The sequence below is a fragment of the Phyllostomus hastatus genome, unplaced genomic scaffold (genome assembly GCF_019186645.2).
Source record: "Phyllostomus hastatus isolate PE091 unplaced genomic scaffold, TTU_PhHast_1.1 phas_scaffold_114, whole genome shotgun sequence".
Lineage (NCBI taxonomy): Eukaryota > Metazoa > Chordata > Mammalia > Chiroptera > Phyllostomidae > Phyllostomus > Phyllostomus hastatus.
The window spans coordinates 164,058-182,973 of NW_025334006.1; the positions used below are offsets into that span (position 1 = coordinate 164,058).

General features: G+C 51.3%; 2 protein-coding genes across 2 annotated transcripts; one reads left to right on the forward strand and one right to left on the reverse strand.

Moving 5' to 3' along the window:
* Nucleotides 1–8,279, forward strand: LOC123829701 (putative DBH-like monooxygenase protein 2). Its single transcript, XM_045855574.1, has 13 exons — nt 1–288; nt 1,193–1,339; nt 1,850–2,011; nt 2,275–2,358; nt 3,162–3,329; nt 3,487–3,589; nt 3,780–3,946; nt 4,280–4,371; nt 4,655–4,751; nt 4,888–4,947; nt 6,429–6,559; nt 7,122–7,236; nt 7,539–8,279. The coding sequence occupies exons 1-13, from the start codon at nt 1–3 to the stop codon at nt 7,782–7,784; spliced, it is 1,860 nt and encodes a 619-aa protein (XP_045711530.1). The 3' UTR covers nt 7,785–8,279.
* A 3,909-nt stretch (nt 8,280–12,188) lies between these two features.
* LOC123829702 (probable maltase-glucoamylase 2) lies at nt 12,189–18,860 on the reverse strand. The gene is made up of 2 exons (XM_045855575.1): nt 18,857–18,860; nt 12,189–15,725 (listed from the first exon to the last, which is right to left on the reverse strand). Exons 1-2 carry the CDS (start codon nt 18,858–18,860, stop codon nt 13,789–13,791), a joined length of 1,941 nt encoding a protein of 646 aa, XP_045711531.1. The 3' UTR covers nt 12,189–13,788.
* Between the last annotated feature and the right edge of the window lie 56 nt (nt 18,861–18,916).

An 18,916-nucleotide genomic window follows, 5' to 3' on the forward strand; every position in this document is an offset into this window, starting at 1 on the left:
ATGGCCCGCACCCTCCCCTTCGGGCTCCTCCTGCTTACGGTCCTCGCAGCCCCCTCCCAGGGCAGCCGTCAGGGCCCAGCCTCTCGCTTGCGTTACTCCAGGTTCCTAGATCCTTCCAATGCCGTTTTCCTGCGCTGGGACTTTGACCTTGAGGCTGAGATAATCACCTTTGAGCTCCAGGTCCGGACAGCTGGCTGGGTGGGCTTGGGCATCACGAATCGCTACACTATGGTGGGCAGCGATCTGGTTGTCGGAGGCGTCTTGCCGGAGGGCAATGTCTATTTCTCGGTAAGTCCCAGGGCGACTTTCTCCCGAGGGTGAGAGTCCCTTGCTGGGTTCAGGATGGCTCCAAGGCCAGGAAGGAGCCACATGTTCCAAACACAGGCAGGCACATGCCCAGAACACCAGCTGGCGGCTGCCTCTCCCAGCAGAAGGGGTCCACTGGAGGGATTCAGTCTACACCTTCCAGACTGCGTATCCCTCGGTGCTCAGGAACAGACCCACTGGACAGAGAGAGCCTTGACCCACATGCCTGCTAGTAGCCCCTAAATGCGGGTCACTGGGGGGAGAGGCGCAGCTGCTGAGATACAGTCTTCACCCTCAGTTTCCTATAAGCTCTGTCAGGTAGCCCACAGCGTGAAATAGTCTAATAACCACAGCCCCCGAGGCCGTAACAGCTTAACATCGTTGTGCACTTTTGATTAACCAGCCATTGCTCCAAATCCTCTGCACGTTAGACCTCACAGCATCAGCTATGAGGTGGGTGAATGTTACTCCATTTTTCAGATGAGGAAGCTCACCCGTCTCCCAACCTCCTCCCTCTCAACTGCGTTTATAAGGAAGCGCCAACATTAGGAGCCATGGGACAGGATGAATAGCACAGAGAGTTCAGAGACTCAGTGAGCTTTCCAGGGTTAGGGACACGGGAATATTAGGACTGACAGGGGATGGGATTTGGAACAGAAGTCAAGCAAGGTCAGGTGGCGAAACTCCCGCCAGATGCTGTCCATTCCTCTACCCAAAGGCTCCGCCCTGGACACCGTGGACTGTCCCAGGAGCAGACTCCCTGATAAGGGAGCCCTGGGTTCTGTTAAGCCGGTACCTTGGGGGAGCTAAGGGCACACGGGCTGCTCCCAAGCCCTAGGCACTTGGGGCTCCTGGTGCTTACTCCTTGACCTCCCCTGGACCCCAGGATGAGCACCTGGTGGATGAACACACTCTGGAGAAGGATGGCAGCCAGGACGCCGAGCTGCTGGGGCTCACAGAAGATGCCGTCTACACCACCATGCGCTTCTCCAGGCCCTTCCGCTCCTGCGACCCTCACGACCAAGACATCACGGTACACTTGGGAGAGAGGAAAACACTGGCTCACGAGCAGCATACTCTTCAGGGCCGGGGGGGGGGGGTGGGGCGTGGTCACCCCCACGCTGGAGTGCCCATGCATCCCAGGTGGCCAGTCACAGTCCCCAGGACTTCTGTCCCTGCCGCCCCAGTCGTCCCCTCTTAGAGTCCACAAGCTCTTGGCAGGGTGGCTTCCCACGAACTCAGCGGCCACCCCACCCACCCCAGCCTTCCCCTCCTGAAGAACCCTGCCGGCCTCACTGAACTTTGGGGTGTCACTTCCCAGATGTGGACACAGGCCTAGAGAGGGAATGAGAGACTTGCTCAATGTTCTGGGCAAGTTGGCTCCGGAGGCAGAAATGGGCCTTGACTGGTTCTGCCCCCCCATGGAAGCCCTTGCCACCCCACTGTGTACACGTGAGCAGGTGGCTCGTGTCAGCCCCTGGGTGTGGGTGGGTGCCGAGTGTGGCTCGTGGGCGCAGCACCTCCATGCCCGTGACCCCCCCAGAGTGACACCATGAGGGTGCTGGCCGCCTACGGCCTGGACGACACGCTGCAGCTGGATCGGGAGCGCATGTTCGTCAAGTCCATCTTCCTGCTACAAATATTTCACCCAGACGACCTGGACGTTCCTGAGAACACCATCATCCACGACTTGGAGATCACCGATGTGAGACCCCGCCCCCACCCCACCCAGCCCGCTCCAGCCCCCTTCCTGGCATCCGGCTCTGGCCAGACCCTGCCCTTATCCCCAGGACTCAGCGCGTTCCTAGAACTGTGGTTCCTCTGACTTCCCTCAGTCCCCGGAGGACAGCCAAATGGGCCTCGAAGGGAGCACCCCTCCCTGGCCTGGCCCTTTCCTTGCTTCTCCGGGGGTGCCCCCTGACCCCCGCCCAGCCCAGCCCAGCCCAGCCTCTGCGTGTCTCTCTCCAGTTCCTCATCCCCGAGGACGACACCACCTACGCCTGCACCTTCCTGCCTCTCCCCATCGTCAGCGAGAAACACCACATCTACAGGGTACCGGCGAGACTGGCAGGGACCCGGTCAAGGCAGCTCAGTGGGCACAGCGGGCGCAGAGGGGATGGTGTCGGTCGGCGGACCGCTGGGAGGAAGCAGGGGGCCCAACCAGGGGCCAGCCAGGTGGGGGGGCCTGGGCGTGTCTGCAGTTCCTGAGCCCGGAGCTTCAGCTCCCGGCACTGTTTCATTCGAGCCCCACGCTGCAGCCAGAGCTGTTGATGAAGGTCGTGAGTTCATTAGGAGTTAGTTTTTGCAAACAACCCAGTGCAAGCCCCACCCTGGCCCCAGAATCAGGCAGTCGTCAGCCCAGGAGGAGGTGTTGGCTGGGGGGGTGGCCAAGGGACGCCTGGCCCGAGGGAACGCAAACTTGGGCACCTAAAGTCACCTTTGGGTGATTCCAATTTTGATCGTTTAAGTAAAAATGGGATCTTGGAATACGTGGCATACGTGCGGGAGCCATATTTTCTCTAGAGAGCGAGTCCAACAAGGCACGCTTGCGCGCCCAGACAGCACGGACCCGCGGAGGGGTTATTCGGGGAAAGGCTGGCGTCCCGGGATTTAGCCTGCCGTGCCCTCAGGGACGGCTGCTGAGAGAGGCGTCAGACAGGGGGACCACGGAGTGTGGGGCTCAGGCCGTGTAGACCTGAGCTTCCCCACTTGGGAAGAAAAAGAGGAGAAATGGAGGGGAAGGAGAAACAGAGACGCAGGGGACAGGTGTAGTTTTATTTGGGGAGCGGGAAGGGGGGGACTAGGACGAGGCACGGAGGATCTTCACTGTGCTCCGCCCTCCTCCGCCCACCCAGTTCGAGCCCCTGCTGGTGGACCACAACGAGACCTTGGTGCACCACATCCTCTTGTACGCCTGCGGCAACGCCAGCATTCTGCCCACGGGCATCAGCGACTGCTACGGGGCTGACCCCGCCTTCTCCCTCTGCTCCCAGGTCATCGTGGGCTGGGCTGTCGGGGGCACAGTGAGTCCTGGCTTGAGGAGCGAGACAGCTAAGCGGCGTGTGCCGTGGGAGCTGGGGTGGCCGGGCTGGTGGAAGGCCGGGAGGCAAGGGAGGTCTGGGAGGGGTCCCTGCGCCAGCTCCCAGCCCTTCTCGCTGCCCCTCTCCCTCCACGCAACAGAGTTACCAGTTTCCGGATGACGTGGGCATCTCCATCGGGATGCCCTCAGACCCCCAGTGGGTCCGCCTGGAGATTCATTACAGCAATTTTCACAACCTTCCTGGTGAGCATCTAGAGCGTTGATGGAGAAGAGCTATGGAGGCCTGACACCTTTGGGAGCTGGGAAGGGGTTGTGGGAGGCAAGCGGACTCCTGTCACTCACATCGTGCCCCAGCTTTTTTGCCCCTGCCCCCGCCCCCCCCCACGTTGGGACCCCCTCTCCTGCCTCCTGTGATCGTGCCTTTGTGCATCAGGTTTGTACGATACCTCGGGCATTCGGATGTACTACTCGGCACAGCTGCGCAAATACGACATGGGCGTCCTGCAGCTGGGCTTCCTCACGTTCCCCATCCACTTCATCCCCCCGGGCGCCGAGTCCTTCCGATCCTACGGGCTGTGTAAGACGGAGAAGTTCGAAGAGGTGAGGCTGGGAGGTGCTCGGGCCCTGAGGGTTCTGGTTCCCCACCACAGATCCAGCCTGATCCACAGCCTACCGGCCTGAGCCCCACCCTCCGACAATGACCACAGCCCGGAGCTCAGGAACATCACTCGCCTGGATCATGCACAGGATGCATGAGTCAGTTCATCCTGTGGGGACAGGGGGGCAGGAACTGCGGCCAGGAGGGCCTGGTTAAAACTGAAGGGGTTCATGTCAGTCCTGAGAGGAAGGTGTCAGATACTAAGGGCGGAAAATCAAGGGGCAGGGCAAGATGAGAATTCTTACCAAACCAGATGCCCCTCCTCCCTGTCACAGATAAACAGGGCCCCGGTGCCTGACTTACAGGTGTTCGGCTACCTGCTCCACACCCACCTGGCTGGGCGGGCTCTGCAGGCCGTGCAGTACAGGTAAGGGAAGGAGACACGTATCTGAAGGTTTCCCTTGTGCACGTGGGAAATAGAGCTTAGCAACAGTTATTTACTCTGCAGCAGAAGGCTGGGAGTAAGGAGGAGCCAGAACCGTCCACAGAGCAGAGACGCCTGGAGGAAGACGGTGGGAGGACGAGCCGTGGTGCTTTAGGGACAATCTGTACCCACAGGGTGACCCCACACAAGGCTTCTTCGTTGATACACACCCTCCCACCTCACCCTCCTCTTCTTATTCCTGTCCCCTCCCTTTCTCTCCTTCTAGAAATGGAGCACAACTCCAAACAATCTGTAAAGACGATTCCTACGACTTCAGCCTGCAGGAGACTCGAGATTTGCCTCATCGGGTGGAGCTCAAGCCGGTGGGCGCCCTGGGGAGGCACAGTGGAGTTGGAGGGGCAGGCAGTCTCGGGGCTCATTGCTGTCAGCCAGGAGAGCTCTAAGACTGCACCAGACCCCCCGGCCTTGCCTGCAGCCTTTGTGTTTCACTCTCGACAGGGAGACGAATTGCTGGTGGAGTGTCAGTACGAGACGCTGGACCGAGACTCCCCGACTTTTGTAAGTAGCTCCCTGCCCGCCACAGTCACCATGACGACAGCTTCAGAACGCAGCCCCATCCCTGACCTTGGCTATCAAGCAACTGATTGTTCCAGCTGAATCCCCCTCCCTTCTCTAGTGGTGTCGCCCATTCCCAGGGGGGGTTTCAGGTTCTCACACCCCAGTTGGTTGCAAGATGGGTGCAAGGATTCCCGGAAAGACAGCACGTTATCACAACTCAATGCGTGGACTCGGGGCCTTGGGGCCTGGGTCTGAATGCCAACACTGGCATGAGTAGCTCTCTTGTAACCGGAAAAGACACCGGCATTCGGCTGCCTGTCACTACCAAATCCAATGAGCAATGACAGCGATTGAATCTTTTATAGGCGCTTTATTCAGATGGCCAGCGATCTGAGAGGATGGCGGGCTCATACCCTAACAAACCATCTTCCCCTTTCTTTCCTGCCCAGATCTTTTATAAGGGGGTGGCAGGAGGACAAACAGGGTGGCGAAAGCCTTGAAACTCCAAGGGGGGGGTAGTCGCCTGGTAAGGATGTCTCCATGCGGCCTCTCCAGCCAGCACCCCAGAAGGTCAGCCGTTTTTTTTTCCTCAGGCGCCAGGTGGGCCTTATCTGTAGTTTATGAAACAAAAAGCTTAACATACACATTACTTGCTAGATGTATGGCTATTTACCTTAAGCTAAAATTTTCCAAGTCTTGAGTCCCCTATCACTCTGATCTTAGACAAGTTACTCAGCCTCTTCGAGTCTCAGGCTCCTAGTTCATAAAAGAATCCGCAATACTGTCTACCGCGGAGGAGTGTTGTGAGAACTGACTGATGCAGGTAAAACATCTAGGCCACTGTCTGGCTTGCAGAGACGCTCAGCTAGAGTTAGCAATTGTGCGTCAGGGATGGTGCCAGGCTTGTGGGAGACAAAAGGCATTGCTTGTCATTGTCATCAAAGAAGAAAAGACAGCCCCCGTTCAGAGGGCATGAATACAAGGTCAGCAGTGAGGATGTATTGGAGGAAGCTGGAGAGAGTGCCCTAGGGGAATTCACGGGGGACAATCGTAAGGTCCTACTGCAGTGATAAGAACCTGTGACACTGTGGGGTGGGTCCCACCTTAGCTGTGCACCGATGCGGCATTCTGGAGGAGTTCCCGAGGGAGTGGCTTTTTTTCAAAAAATTCAATATTGTATCTTATCCTCCCAAACCAAGACAGGGGCAGTGGAAAAACAGAGGGTGGAGGCAGAGGTATGTGGGATTGTTTTTGGAAATAATATGCATCGCTGTCCACCGGCCGGAAATAGAGGAGGAGGAAGGAGGAGGTGTGGTGAGCAGGGGTAGGTAAGAATCAGTGAGCTGGCTGCAGGTCAAGGGGAAAGGACAGCACCGTCATTGGTGGGTGGCCCCTCCCCCGCCCCCCCCCACTCTCCCGTCCTGTTCCCCCTGCAGGCACTTGTATCTCTGTCTCTCCATCTGCCCCCTCTTCTCCTCCAGGGCGGCCCCAGCACCATCAACGAGATGTGTCTCATCTTCCTCTTCTACTACCCCCGGAACAACATCTCCAGCTGCCAGGGTTACCCTGACATCATCTCTGTGGCCCACGAGCTGGGGGAGGAGGTGTCAGAGTGAGTGCCCCTGGATGACGAGCCCCCTCGAGCGTGACCTCTCAAAGTGAGATACCTTGTGGACAGATTCTCTGCCCACCTTTTTCGCGCACAGGACCTGACTCAGTCAGACTGTGTTGACCTTCTGGTGGTGACTCTATTATTCAGGGAGCAAGGGTCCTCCCTGAGGCGCCACAGGAGCTCTGAAACACCTTTGCCAGAAAGAGGCACGTCTGTGCATCTGCGCCCCGTTTCACCTACGACCTGCGGGCATTTACAGGTTCCCTGAAGTCTCCCCACCAACCTCCCTGAACTTCAGGGCCCACAGATGAGAAGCCACTTCTTTAAATCATCAGAAGTGTGTCCCTTCCTCCCTCGTAAAAGTTCTCAGCTCTGAGTTCCCACGATACGTCTCCTTCACCAAACTCCTGACGGTCTCACGCAGTCGTAAGGCCTTCCTTCGCGTGTACGCAGACAGGAAACTGACGCTGACGAACAGGGAGGGATTTCACACACATGTTGTCGAAGCTCCGAGTCTTAAGCCACTGTTCTCCCCCCCCCGGCCCTGCCCCCACCCACACAGTTCCATGGAGGGCGCGATGGCCATGAACAACGTGGAGTGGAGCCCGGAGAACATCCGGGCGGCTGAGAAAGCCTGCAAGGAGGTGCCGCAGACGGTGATAATAAAGACCATTGACGTGAGTGTCCCCAGGAGACCCCGCCACCTCGGGTCAGGGAGGCAGGGGTCCGGGATGGCGTTGGGAGAAGCCAGGAATGGAGAAAGGTGAGGGAGGTGCAGGCTGGTTAGGAACACGGGGCTGGGGTGGCGCGGCTTGGGGAGCAGGCAGTTGGGCTGATGCAGCTCCAGGTTGGGGGTGGGACCGGAGTCTCCCGGTTAGCCTGGGAGGCTGTGCGGATGGAGGGTGACCAAGTGAGGTCTGAGGAAAGGAAACGAGGTTGGGGTCTTCTACCTCAACCTGCTTTTTCCCTTCTCCTGCAGGAGATAGTGGAAAACACGACAGGCTGGATTCCGGAGATCATCCCCACCCCTCGGGGGCCCTGCTTGGAGTCATGGGGGGGCAAAGTGGAGCCCCAGGACGAGACCCCTGCGGGCTTCAGGGCTGCTGCCCCCATGCCCCTCTCAGCCTCGGGCACGGCCACCCTGAGCCACATCCCCCTGGCTGCCCTCTTGTTTGGGCAGGGGGCCTTCTCTTGGCTTCTCGCCACCCTGCAGGCTGCAGTCTGACAGTGTCTCCCCCGTCCAGCCCTGAAGCCTGCTCAGCCCTCTGTCCGCTCAGCCCTCCCCTGGCCATCAAACACAGAAACTCCCCTCTGCTTTGCTTCCCCAAAGCCCCCATCTGTGTCCTTTCCCGTGGCCCAGGGCGCATCGCTGCAGGCCCAGGCACTGTGGTACTCTGTAAAGCGATGCAATTCATCCTTGAAAGCTTCACAAACCCTGGTGGGGCCACAGATGTTCTGACAAAATCGGGATCCAGGGGTAGGTGTGAGGCGGTGGGACACTCCTGGGAAGTCTCCTGCTCTGGCTCACTCAGCAGGAGGCCACGTGGGGAGGAGGGGGCTCAAATGCAGATGGAGAGCACTGGGACCCCTCCTTCTCCCGTGCTGGCTGGCCCCCGAGGGGGCCCCTGCTTCTGCCTTCTTCTGACATTCTGTCCGCCCCTCCCCATGAGGCAGAGACGGCAAGCCACATGGGTGACATGTGGTCGAGAGACAGGCTGTGTTTATAAGGGACAAAGCTTCAGGCATCGCATTAAATAGGACTAAACTTGCTTCCTGGCGCTTTCTCTTTCCTTTAAGGCTTTGGTCCGGGACAAGCAGCTGGGAAGTCTCTTGAATGGCTTGGTAAAAGGCACCCTCAAATGCCACATACAGTGCGGTCCTTGCTGTCCTCCCCATGCCTCTACCACTGGATGATCTTTATTTATCCCGTCAAATGTCACATTCTCAACACTCAAGTCAGCGGGTGTGGAGAGCCTCCTGGGGCCAGGCCAGCAGAACTGGGCTCTGAGAACAGGTCAAGGGCAAGGTGGAGGGGAAGTCCTTAGCTCTGGGGTGCTGGCCATGTCAAGGGGGTCCACACAGACAAAGCCGGCAGGTTGCAACCACCGTTGACAGGCTGGTGGTGGGGTTGGCTGCTCTGAGAGCATCTGGGGGCATTCTGTCTTCTAAGCTTGAGAAGCTCTGTGCCACCCTGTCCTTCGGAGTTTAATGTCACTGCGCCACTCTATGAATTGCCTGGCTCATTGTTCATGTCCGAGGAAGGGGATCACTACTCTGGCTATGCCCAGGTGCTGAGATGGATCTTGACTCCTGGCAGAGCAACACCCATCCTCTGGGAATGGTGAGGCGCATGGGAGGCAGCCAGCCCTTTACCTTCCCTGTCATTCCTTCTGGAGGATTCTGGGGGCTCCCTTCCGCGATCCCACAGCCTTCCGGTGTTCACATTTAGCTCCTCCTCTCTCCGCTGGGCACTCGCAGCGCCTGGGGCCACTCAGCAGAGGGGCTTGCTGTCTTCACATCAAGGCTTCTCAAAGTTCACGGTTATGGGGAAAACTAAGCTCCCCTGAAACCAGAGGGTCTGTGCCCCCTTTTGGGCATCTCTGTGGTCATCATGCAAGGAAAATGGAGGCTTTCCTTTCAGAAAAGTGACTGTTTTTCCCAAGCAAGAGTTTTTGGCCCCTCTGAGCAGAGAACCCCAGTCTGCATGCTGTAGGATTCACTTCAGCTGTCGGGCACCGCAAGTGAGCGACATAATGCATTTCTCAGAGCTGCAAATCCCTGGATTTTGTAGACAATTATTTAAATGGCTATGTTAGTGAAATGGCTACATTTGATAGAAGTCAACAGGCCAGTTTTTTTGAACCAGAGGTCATGAGAGGGGTGTTTGAGAAAGAGGGAGCGTTGATCTGAATGATTCGTAGGAAAGCAGCAGCCACATTGAAAAGATGAAAGGCTAGCAGAGAGATGGCTTAAGATGAAAAAAAAAATCAACTTTTGAACGGACTTCCGAGAAGCCAAACGTTCTCTCCGTATCAGAAACATTAACGCTGCCCAGCCATCTGACGGGCAGACTTCTGAGGCAGTGGGGGGCGTTGCCCAGGGTTAGAACGATCGGGTGGAGAGGAAGCCTTTCAGGCGTCGGAGGTGTCTGGCCGCGTGGGCGCTAACGTCTGTCCCACGAGCGGTGTGCTCTCGTGAGGGCGAGCGCCGGGGGATCCACTTATGCCGCATCCACAACACAGTCTGTCATCCACGTGAGCAATGCTCTAATTAATCATCTTTCTAAATAACTAAATAAAAGGCTCATTTTTTTCTCCAGCTGGAATTAGAAACAGACATATTTATGAAGGTCATGGGGATTGTTGGGATGACACATGATAGCTTGCCAGGGAGAAAAATAGAACCTCCATCCTACTTTGAAATTAGTAGACCTCGTATTATTACTCTTGTCATTATCCTATGATGAAACTTCTAGCCGTGGGCGGTTTCCCAAAGATCTTTAGGCACCTTGTGCTGAAACGAGCCGTTCTGCCTGAGTTGAGGTCAACGTCTCTGAGGTTTCTTCATCACTGAGTGTCACTGAAACACCTGCTGCTCCTGCTCCCGGTACAGAACCAGCCCCATCTCGCCTCAGACCCCTTCGCCATGGGCAGGTGGGCTGAGGAAGAGCTATCACCCTGTCCACACCTAGAGCAGAGGCTGGGCACGTACCGTGAAGCTCAACGTCTCACTCTAGGGCAGGACTAAGCCAAGCCCCCACGAAGCAGTAACACTCACGTTTATTCAGTGACTCACCATCAGATAACAGTGCTCTTGGAAAAACCGATGAAACACAGATAAGTGGAATTGCATCACACAAACCAAAGACAACTGTACCGCCAGGAAATATGTTTGCCCTATAAAACTATGCACACAAACACACGCGCACGCTGCCCATGTGAACGTGATTGGCTATTTCAAACTTTTTCTTCTCTGTTATTTGTTGGTACATTGTGTCCTCAGCTAGAGCTCTCTAGAAGGCAGCATATGAATAGCAGCACATATAAAAAGCTTAAGAAAAATAACAAGATTCCCCTGACTAGATAATTTTGTAAAGTGAGGAAAGATGGGCGTTATTTAACTTAGCAGTAAAACATTCTGCTTCAGCGCCAAGCGAGAGAACAGACAACAGCCTTTCCCCCGAAGCCCAGTTTGAGACACACCAGAAACACTCCTGGAGAAGAATCTTCTTTCACAGAACTTCAGTTTGAAAAACGAGAGACTCGGAGCAGCCTCCTTATAAAGCACCAGCACTGGGGAGACTGTGCTGTGCTGTCAGGAAAGGCAGGGGGAGAAGAAGGGAAAGTCTACGTAGACGTCGGGACACTCAGGGAACAGTGGAAGAGGCGTGATAAACTGTGCATCCTGCTTTTACAGACGGAGAGTGTGAACACTGCAGCTCCGTTGTTTATGTCACCTTATGGGTGGGCACGCTGAGACAGGAAAGGGAAGGAAAGGAGTGTCACCCGGAAGCAGTAGTCCCTGCGCCCACCTGGTTGCAGGTGACACTCTCAGGACTGGCCCCGTAGAGTCCCCCGTGTGCGGTGGGGTCTGGGGGAGGCCCCGGCGCCGGCAGATCCTGGAGTCAGAGCAGCGCGCTGATGTTTGCTGCGACCTCCTCCCTCTCCAGGTTTTCTGCCTGTTTCCAGGGCCGCCTCCTGTGCGTAGACTCCGAGTTTCCAATTCTCAAGTGTCCTCAACCATCTGAAGTTAAGTCCAGGTTTTCTTTTTTCTGTTTGGTTGTTCTGTTTTGTTTTCAGGAGTACTTAGTGTTCAAAATCCCATGCTTTAGTCACCGTTGAATTCTGCACTGGAAGGACTGAATTTCAGTAACTGCAGAGCTATGGTTGTTTGGACAAATTCATTCTCAGTTTTCCAGAGTCCATGTGTTTTAGGTGAAGTCTTTGGCCAGCCAGTCTGCGCTGGTGTGGGGCTGGCTGCAGGACTGGGGTGCCCCAGGACCCAGAGCCCCTTGTCCCCTGTCAGGGCTTGTAGTGCCAACGAGTGCACTGGGGACTCCCTCAGTTAAGAACCACGTGAAGGACTCTATGACCAACTCCCCTGGAACAGTTGAGAATTAGGAGTTCTGTTGTGTCCTGAGTTGGAAGGGCAGGTTAAGAGGCACGTGCACCCTGGCGTAAGGTCTGCCACCTTTGTTCAGAGGACGGTTGCTTCTGCTTGGATTCCAAAAGGCAAATGCAGCTAACCAATGATCTGTGCCCCTCACGTGGAATGACATCAAGCCACCCAGGCAATAACCAGACAGCCGTGGAAGTAGGTCAGAAAGTTGTGCAAATGGATTCAGAGTAGGTGGTAGACATTTGGGTGCAGTAAGAACCTTAAGCCACAGGTGCTGGAGCTCCTACGTGGCTCCTACGTGCCGGGAAAGCTCACAGCATGAGTGACCAGGCCCCGAGAGTGAAACTAGGATGCTGTTGCCCCAGGGAAGCGCTCCCCAAACCCTCTGATCTCAGGACCCCTTTACATCCAGATTTAGTGAGGGCCCTATGCTTCGTGTAGGTGGGTTAGATCTGCTCACATTCACTGCATTAGATATTAAAATTGAGTCATTTGTACAACATTCTGTAAAATATTTTTTAATTCATTAAAAATAACAATATAGCAACTCCATGTTAACATAAATAACGCATTTTTATGAAAAACAAAATGAGTGAAAAGAATGACATGATTTTCTATGCTATAAAACTGTTTAGTGTCTGGTTTAACAGAAGACGGCTCGATTGCCACATCTGTCTCCGTATGCATCTACGGTGACATCACACAGCATAGAGTCTCTGGAAAGTGCCACTGTACCCTAGCGGGAGAATGTGAGTGAAGTAGGCAAACAACAACATAATGTGATGAAAGCGGACTGGAGCTTGTCCACCCGAGGAAGAGTTCTGAAGCTGCCCATGCGCCCCCAAACTACGTTTTGAAAATACTGCTCTGGAGTTCAGCCTTCAATAGCCCTCAACCATGAGTCTATGCAAGGGCGTCTGGGTGATATAAGAAAGTAATAGATCAAAGATGAAAGACCAAGAACATGCTGCAAGTCCTAACCCCCAGAAGGAGGGTAAATAAGAAAAGGAAAGCTTGTGAATACAAGAAAAAACAGAGAAGAATAGGAACTCCGGTTCCAGGGCAGAAACTGCCTCCCTGACGCTGTAGCTTTACGTGTGCACCTCTGCCTGGGTGATTTCTGGTCTCTGAAAGATTAGATCCTTGCAAGTGAACCCAGCCACTAGTGGCAACAGCAGGGATCTAAAATTATCTCCTAAGTAAGATCAGTTGTGATTTCCTGGAAGTATGTTTACTGTCTATAAATACAAGTGCTTATCAAATCTGTAGTAAGAGTATCAGTAGTACCTATGGCAGGAATGGTTGCCAAGTTTGGGAAGTTATGTTTTTAACATCTATCATCATATTTTTACTTCCTCTTATAGTGAAGTAACCTATAATAGTCCTCATTTAATGATTTCATTTCCTGGCATCAAAGTACATAGATCTACAATGGTAGTGTTTTTCATATTCATAACTATGGATAGGATCCCATTAGAGGCAATAATACTTTCAGTATGTATAATAGCAAATTACTACATTGGTAGGCATGGTATTTGGAAAAGCTCTTAGGAACCTAAAGTGCAATGTTTAGCATTCTAATTAAATAATGTACTTTAATATTAATAGCTGATCTATAGCAGTCATTTGAGTGGCAGGCATCACCAGGCTCTCAGGTGTGGCATTATCACCTGTGATGCCATCACTGAGGTATGGTACTACGGAACAAGTCGGGCTATTTCAATGACAACATCTGAAGCAATAGTATTTACAGAGCAATAGTATTTATAGTATTATCCAGGATATCAAAATCGTATGAGAAGTCTGTAGCAAGATGAATAAAATATATGTAGTTTAACTGATGGCACTATCAGAGGTATAATTCTAATTTACAAAATAGTAGTATATATTTTGGTTCCAAAAGAAGTACCCACAAAGTTAGTATTGGGCACATCTTGAGATCTGTCCTCAATGTCTACAGTGCTTGCATTAGCCATAGCTATGAAAGCTAGTGCTAATATTTGTGAAAATGCATGTAGTATAAAATCACATATCGGTTCAGTGACTTCCTATGTCTGTAATAGTTGTTTTTCAAGAGATGTCTGGGGTAGTTATCCTGCCTTGAATAGTATTCAGGGAACTAGAGCAGTGTTTGTGGTATTTGCAACGTAAGTCGATGCAGTGGCAGCACTCACGGCTGTTCTATCGGGAGTGGTAGTATCTGAAGCATATATGGTAGCACGTGTAATGTCTGTGGTAGCATTAGTCACGAGCACAGTTGAAAACCTGCCTGTAGAATTTACGGTCACAAGATGGTCAGTCGCTGGACCTAGGGGAGCAGAGGTCAACGTGTCTGAGGCTATGGTGGTATTTGGAATAGAAACATGTGCAGTGCCACCTGCAGCACTCCTGGAGCTGCCTGCATCGGCAGGACTTACTGTGTGCTCCGTCCTGCTCACAGTTTCGGTGGTGGGAGTAGCTGTGGTACTTGGAATGGACGTGTTTGTAAGGACTGTGACGGAAGTTGTCGTTGAATTTGTTGTTTTAGTGCTGAAAATGTGTGTAGGGATAGTGGCAGTATCTGCTGTGGTGGCATTTTCAGTTGCCGCAGTAGGAGATTCAATACCTGTCGTGTTTATGTGTGAGGAAGTGGCCAAGTCTCCAGTACCAGTAACTGCTGTGTCTGCAGTAGTTGAAAAAGTGTTCATGATAGGAATCGTCGTGGTGTTAACATCAGCAGTAGTTGGGCTGTCTCTACTGGGAGTTCCTGTAATGTCACTAACACCAGTTACTACACTGGTAATATTTGCATTAGGGGTGCTTTCAGTGCCCATGGATGTGGTGCTTGAAGCACGGGTAGTGTTATCTGGAGGATAAGTGGTGGTACTGACACTGGTTGGTGCCATTGGAGACACACTGTCTGTGGTGTTGGTACCAGCAGTGCCTGTAGGAAGTGCCGTGGGCACAATCTGAGTGGTAGCTTGTTCAGAAGTAGCATTTGAAACCAAAGTAACTGTGGTGATGCCTGTAGTTGTTTCTGTGCTTCCTGCAGTGATGGTACCATTTAAAATATTTGTAGTAACTGAATGCATGCTAGTAGTATCAATACCAGTGTTTGTAAGAGAAGGAATAGTTGTAACTAGAACAGTGTTATTAGTGCTAGTAGCATCAGTACTTGTTGGGGAAAGAGCAGTGGCAATAGCAGTAGCACCAATGGTAGTATTAGTAGTACTTGTTGGCAAAAGAGTGGTTGTGATAGGAGATGTAACGGAAGGGCTAACAGTAGTAGTATTTGCAGGAGAAAGTGTAGTAATGTTAGGAACAATAGTGCTCCTTGTCACTTCAATAGAACTTGGAGAGAAAGTAGTTGTTCTAGGAAGGGCAGTACTAGTGCTGGCAGTAGTAATATTTGTAGGGAAAGGAGTAGTGGTGTTAGAAATAGTAGTACTAGTTGTAACTGCAGGAGTACCTATTGGGAAAGAAGTATTTGTGGTAGGTAAGTCAGTACTAGTGCTGGCAGTAGTAATATTTGTAGGGAAAGGAGTGGTGGTGTTAGAAATAGTAGTACTAGTTGTAACTGCAGGAGTACCTATTGGGAAAGAAGTATTTGTGGTAGGTAAGTCAGTACTAGTGCTGGCAGTAGTAATATTTGTAGGGAAAGGAGTCGTGGTGTTAGAAATAGTAGTACTAGTTGTAACTGTGGGAGTACCTACTGGGAAAGAAGTGGCTGTGGTAGTAAAGTCAGTACTAGTGTTAGCGGTAGTAGAATTTGTAGGGAAAGGAGTGGTGGTGTTAGAAATAGCAGTACTAGTTGTAACTGTGAGAGTACCTACTGGGAAAGAAGTGGCTGTGGTAGTAAAGTCAGTACTAGTGTTAGTGGTAGTAGAATTTGTAGGGAAAGGAGTAGTGGTGTTAGAAATAGCAGTACTAGTTGTGACTGTGGGAGTACCTACTGGGAAAGAAGTGGCTGTGGTAGTAAAGTCAGTACTAGTGTTAGCGGTAGTAGAATTTGTAGGGAAAGGAGTGGTGGTGTTAGAAATAGCAGTACTAGTTGTAACTGTGAGAGTACCTACTGGGAAAGAAGTGGCTGTAGTAGTGAAAGTCAGTACTAGTGTTAGCAGTAGTAGAATTTGTAGGGAAAGGAGTGGTGGTGTTAGAAATAGCAGTACTAGTTGTAACTGTGGGAGTACCTATTGGGAAAGAAGTGGTTATACCAGGAAAGTCAGTACTAGTGTTAGCAGTAGTAGAATTTATAGGGAAAGGAGTGGTGGTGTTAGAAATAGCAGTACTAGTTGTAACTGTGGGAGTACCTATTGGGAAAGAAGTAGTTGTGGTAGGTAAGTCAGTACTAGTGCTGGCAGTAGTAATATTTGTAGGGAAAGGAGTAGTGGTGTTAGAAATAGTAGTACTAGTTGTGACTGTAGGGAGTACCTATTGGGAAAGAAGTGGTTTGTAGTAGGAAAGTCAGTACTAGTGCTAGCAGTAGTAGATATTTGTAGGGAAAGGAGTGGTGGTGTTAGAAATAGTAGTACTAGTTGTAACTGTGGGAGTACCTACTGGGAAAGAAGTGGCTGTGGTAGTAAAGTCAGTACTAGTGTTAGCGGTAGTAGAATTTGTAGGGAAAGGAGTGGTGGTGTTAGAAATAGCAGTACTAGTTGTAACTGTGAGAGTACCTACTGGGAAAGAAGTGGCTGTGGTAGTAAAGTCAGTACTAGTGTTAGCAGTAGTAGAATTTGTAGGGAAAGGAGTAGTGGTGTTAGAAATAGCAGTACTAGTTGTGACTGTGGGAGTACCTACTGGGAAAGAAGTGGCTGTGGTAGTAAAGTCAGTACTAGTGTTAGCAGTAGTAGAATTTGTAGGGAAAGGAGTGGTGGTGTTAGAAATAGTAGTACTAGTTGTGACTGTGGGAGTACCTACTGGGAAAGAAGTGGCTGTGGTAGTAAAGTCAGTACTAGTGTTAGCAGTAGTAGAATTTGTAGGGAAAGGAGTGGTGGTGTTAGAAATAGCAGTACTAGTTGTGACTGTGGGAGTACCTACTGGGAAAGAAGTGGTTATACCAGGAAAGTCAGTACTAGTGTTAGCAGTAGTAGAATTTGTAGGGAAAGGAGTGGTGGTGTTAGAAATAGTAGTACTAGTTGTGACTGTGGGAGTACCTATTGGGAAAGAAGTGGTTATACCAGGAAAGTCAGTACTAGTGTTAGCAGTAGTAGAATTTGTAGGGAAAGGAGTGGTGGTGTTAGAAATAGTAGTACTAGTTGTGACTGTGGGAGTACCTACTGGGAAAGAAGTGGTTATACCCGGAAAGTCAGTACTAGTGCTGGCAGCAGTAGTATTTGTAGGGAAGGAAGTTGTAGTATTGAGAACAGCAGTACTACTTGTAAGTTCAGGAGTACTTGTTGGAAAAAACATGGTTGTAATAGGAAAGGGAGTACTAGTGCTGGCCGTAGTAGTATTTACTGGGAAAGGACTAGTAGTGTTAGGAACAGTAGTAGCAGGTGTAACTTCCATAGTACTTGTGGGGAAAGAAGTGGTTGGGATAGGAACGACCGTACTAGTGCTCGCAGCAGTAGTATTTGTAGGGATAGAAGTCGTAGTATTAGGGACAGTAGTATCTGGTGTAAATTCTATCGTACTTGTTGGGAAAGAAGTGGTTGTGCTAAGCAGAGCAGTAGTGGTAGTTACAGTAGACAAACTAGTGACAGTAGTCCCCGAAGTGGCAGTCTCAGTAGTAAATGTAGAATGTGGAGTGGTCGGCAAGATGGTACTTGTCCTCGGTGTAGTAGAAGCTATAGGACCACCGTGAATCCAGGTGACCTCAGTTAACTTTTCCAGGCTGATAATCCTGTCACCCAATTGAATATTTAGTATCTGCCAGAAAACAAGAGATAACGTTAGTATTTTAGAACTTCTTAAATACCACATTTAACAACCACCATCAAAATGATGTATCATTTCTTTTCCCCAGAGAGTAATAAAAGGTTCGCTCCTACACCACACTGAGTCAGACAGCTAAATATGGAGAGATGTGCCGGGAACGTTTCTTAGTGTGCACTTCATTTAGTTAGAACCGCAGGACTCGCAAGTAATCGAGCCTTTGATAAAATCAATGTTCACAAAGATCTCTTGGCTTTGCCGCTAGATTTTAACCTTCCTGAGGGCAGGCTGGCTTCCTGTTCCCACCAACCCCAACCCCTAGCAGACTGCCCGGCACATAGTAGGGTAGTGTGAGCCCTGCTCTTTGGGTTTTATTGCTTTTTCATTATGTGCGTCTGACTTAGGCTCCATTGGCCAGATCCGCCCATTCCAAAGGGACACCCATCACAAGCCCATTGAGGCTCCTTTGTTTTCCAGATCTTCGTCGATTTTAATGATTGACCTTTGGGCCACTTGTGTGTTTTCTCTTCCCAGGTTGGAAATGCACCATTTTACTTATTATTCTTTAAACATTTATTACTTTTAGAGAGATGGGAGGAGAGAGGGAGAAATATCAGTTGGTTACCACCCATACACACCCAACCTGGGATGGAGACTGCAGCCTAGGTATGTGCCCTGACTGGGAACTGAACCCCCAACATTTTGGTGTACAGGGACAACACTCCAACCAAGCCACACTGGTCAGGGCAAAATTCACGCTATTTTAAATTCGCCAATAAAGAGCAATCCCTGGAAGCACCAGACCTCCCCATCCTCCGCTCCCAAAATGCTGAGTCCTAGGCCCATGCCCAGGCTCTCTCTCTCTCTCTCTCTCTCTCTCTCTCTCTCTCTGCTCAGGACCTCCTTGTGTGGCCCCGGGGCTGTGTGGTTTCCAGGACTGGAAAGATAAGCCTGTATCTCTCCCAAGTTTCCTGATGGTTATCACTGAATAACGTCTTGCATTCATATTAAGAACCACAAGAGCTAGTCTGGTCACTGCCTTGGTTATTGACAGGTGGAGACCAGCACAAAACGAACAGGTATGGTATGCTGCAAACCTTCCCAAAAAGGAGGTGTTCAGAGATCTTCTGCTGTCAGTCTTAAGGAGCAATGGTCACGTATAAAGAGTGGTTTTGAACCCAGTAGTTCAAGAAACATGTTTTGAAGTGGAGAACTACAAGAGACTAGAGAGAGAGAATCTGTTTGAACTTCAGAGCGTTATTTCCCAAAATTCAAATACCACCATGGCAACTTTTTCACCTTTTAGAAAACAGTAACTATTCTTACCCATGTTCACTTTTCTAACCCGCCCTCTCTGAGTTACTGAATCTGTATTTATGAAAGGTC

Bases quoted from the DNA above. Each gene is read 5' to 3' on its own strand.
- LOC123829701 (XM_045855574.1), top strand. From the start codon at position 1: ATGGCCCGCACCCTCCCCTTCGGGCTCCTCCTGCTTACGGTCCTCGCA. The intron at 3,330-3,486 runs GTGAGTCCTGGC...TCCACGCAACAG, and splicing joins GCTGGGCTGTCGGGGGCACA to AGTTACCAGTTTCCGGATGA. The intron at 7,237-7,538 runs GTGAGTGTCCCC...CTTCTCCTGCAG, and splicing joins TGATAATAAAGACCATTGAC to GAGATAGTGGAAAACACGAC.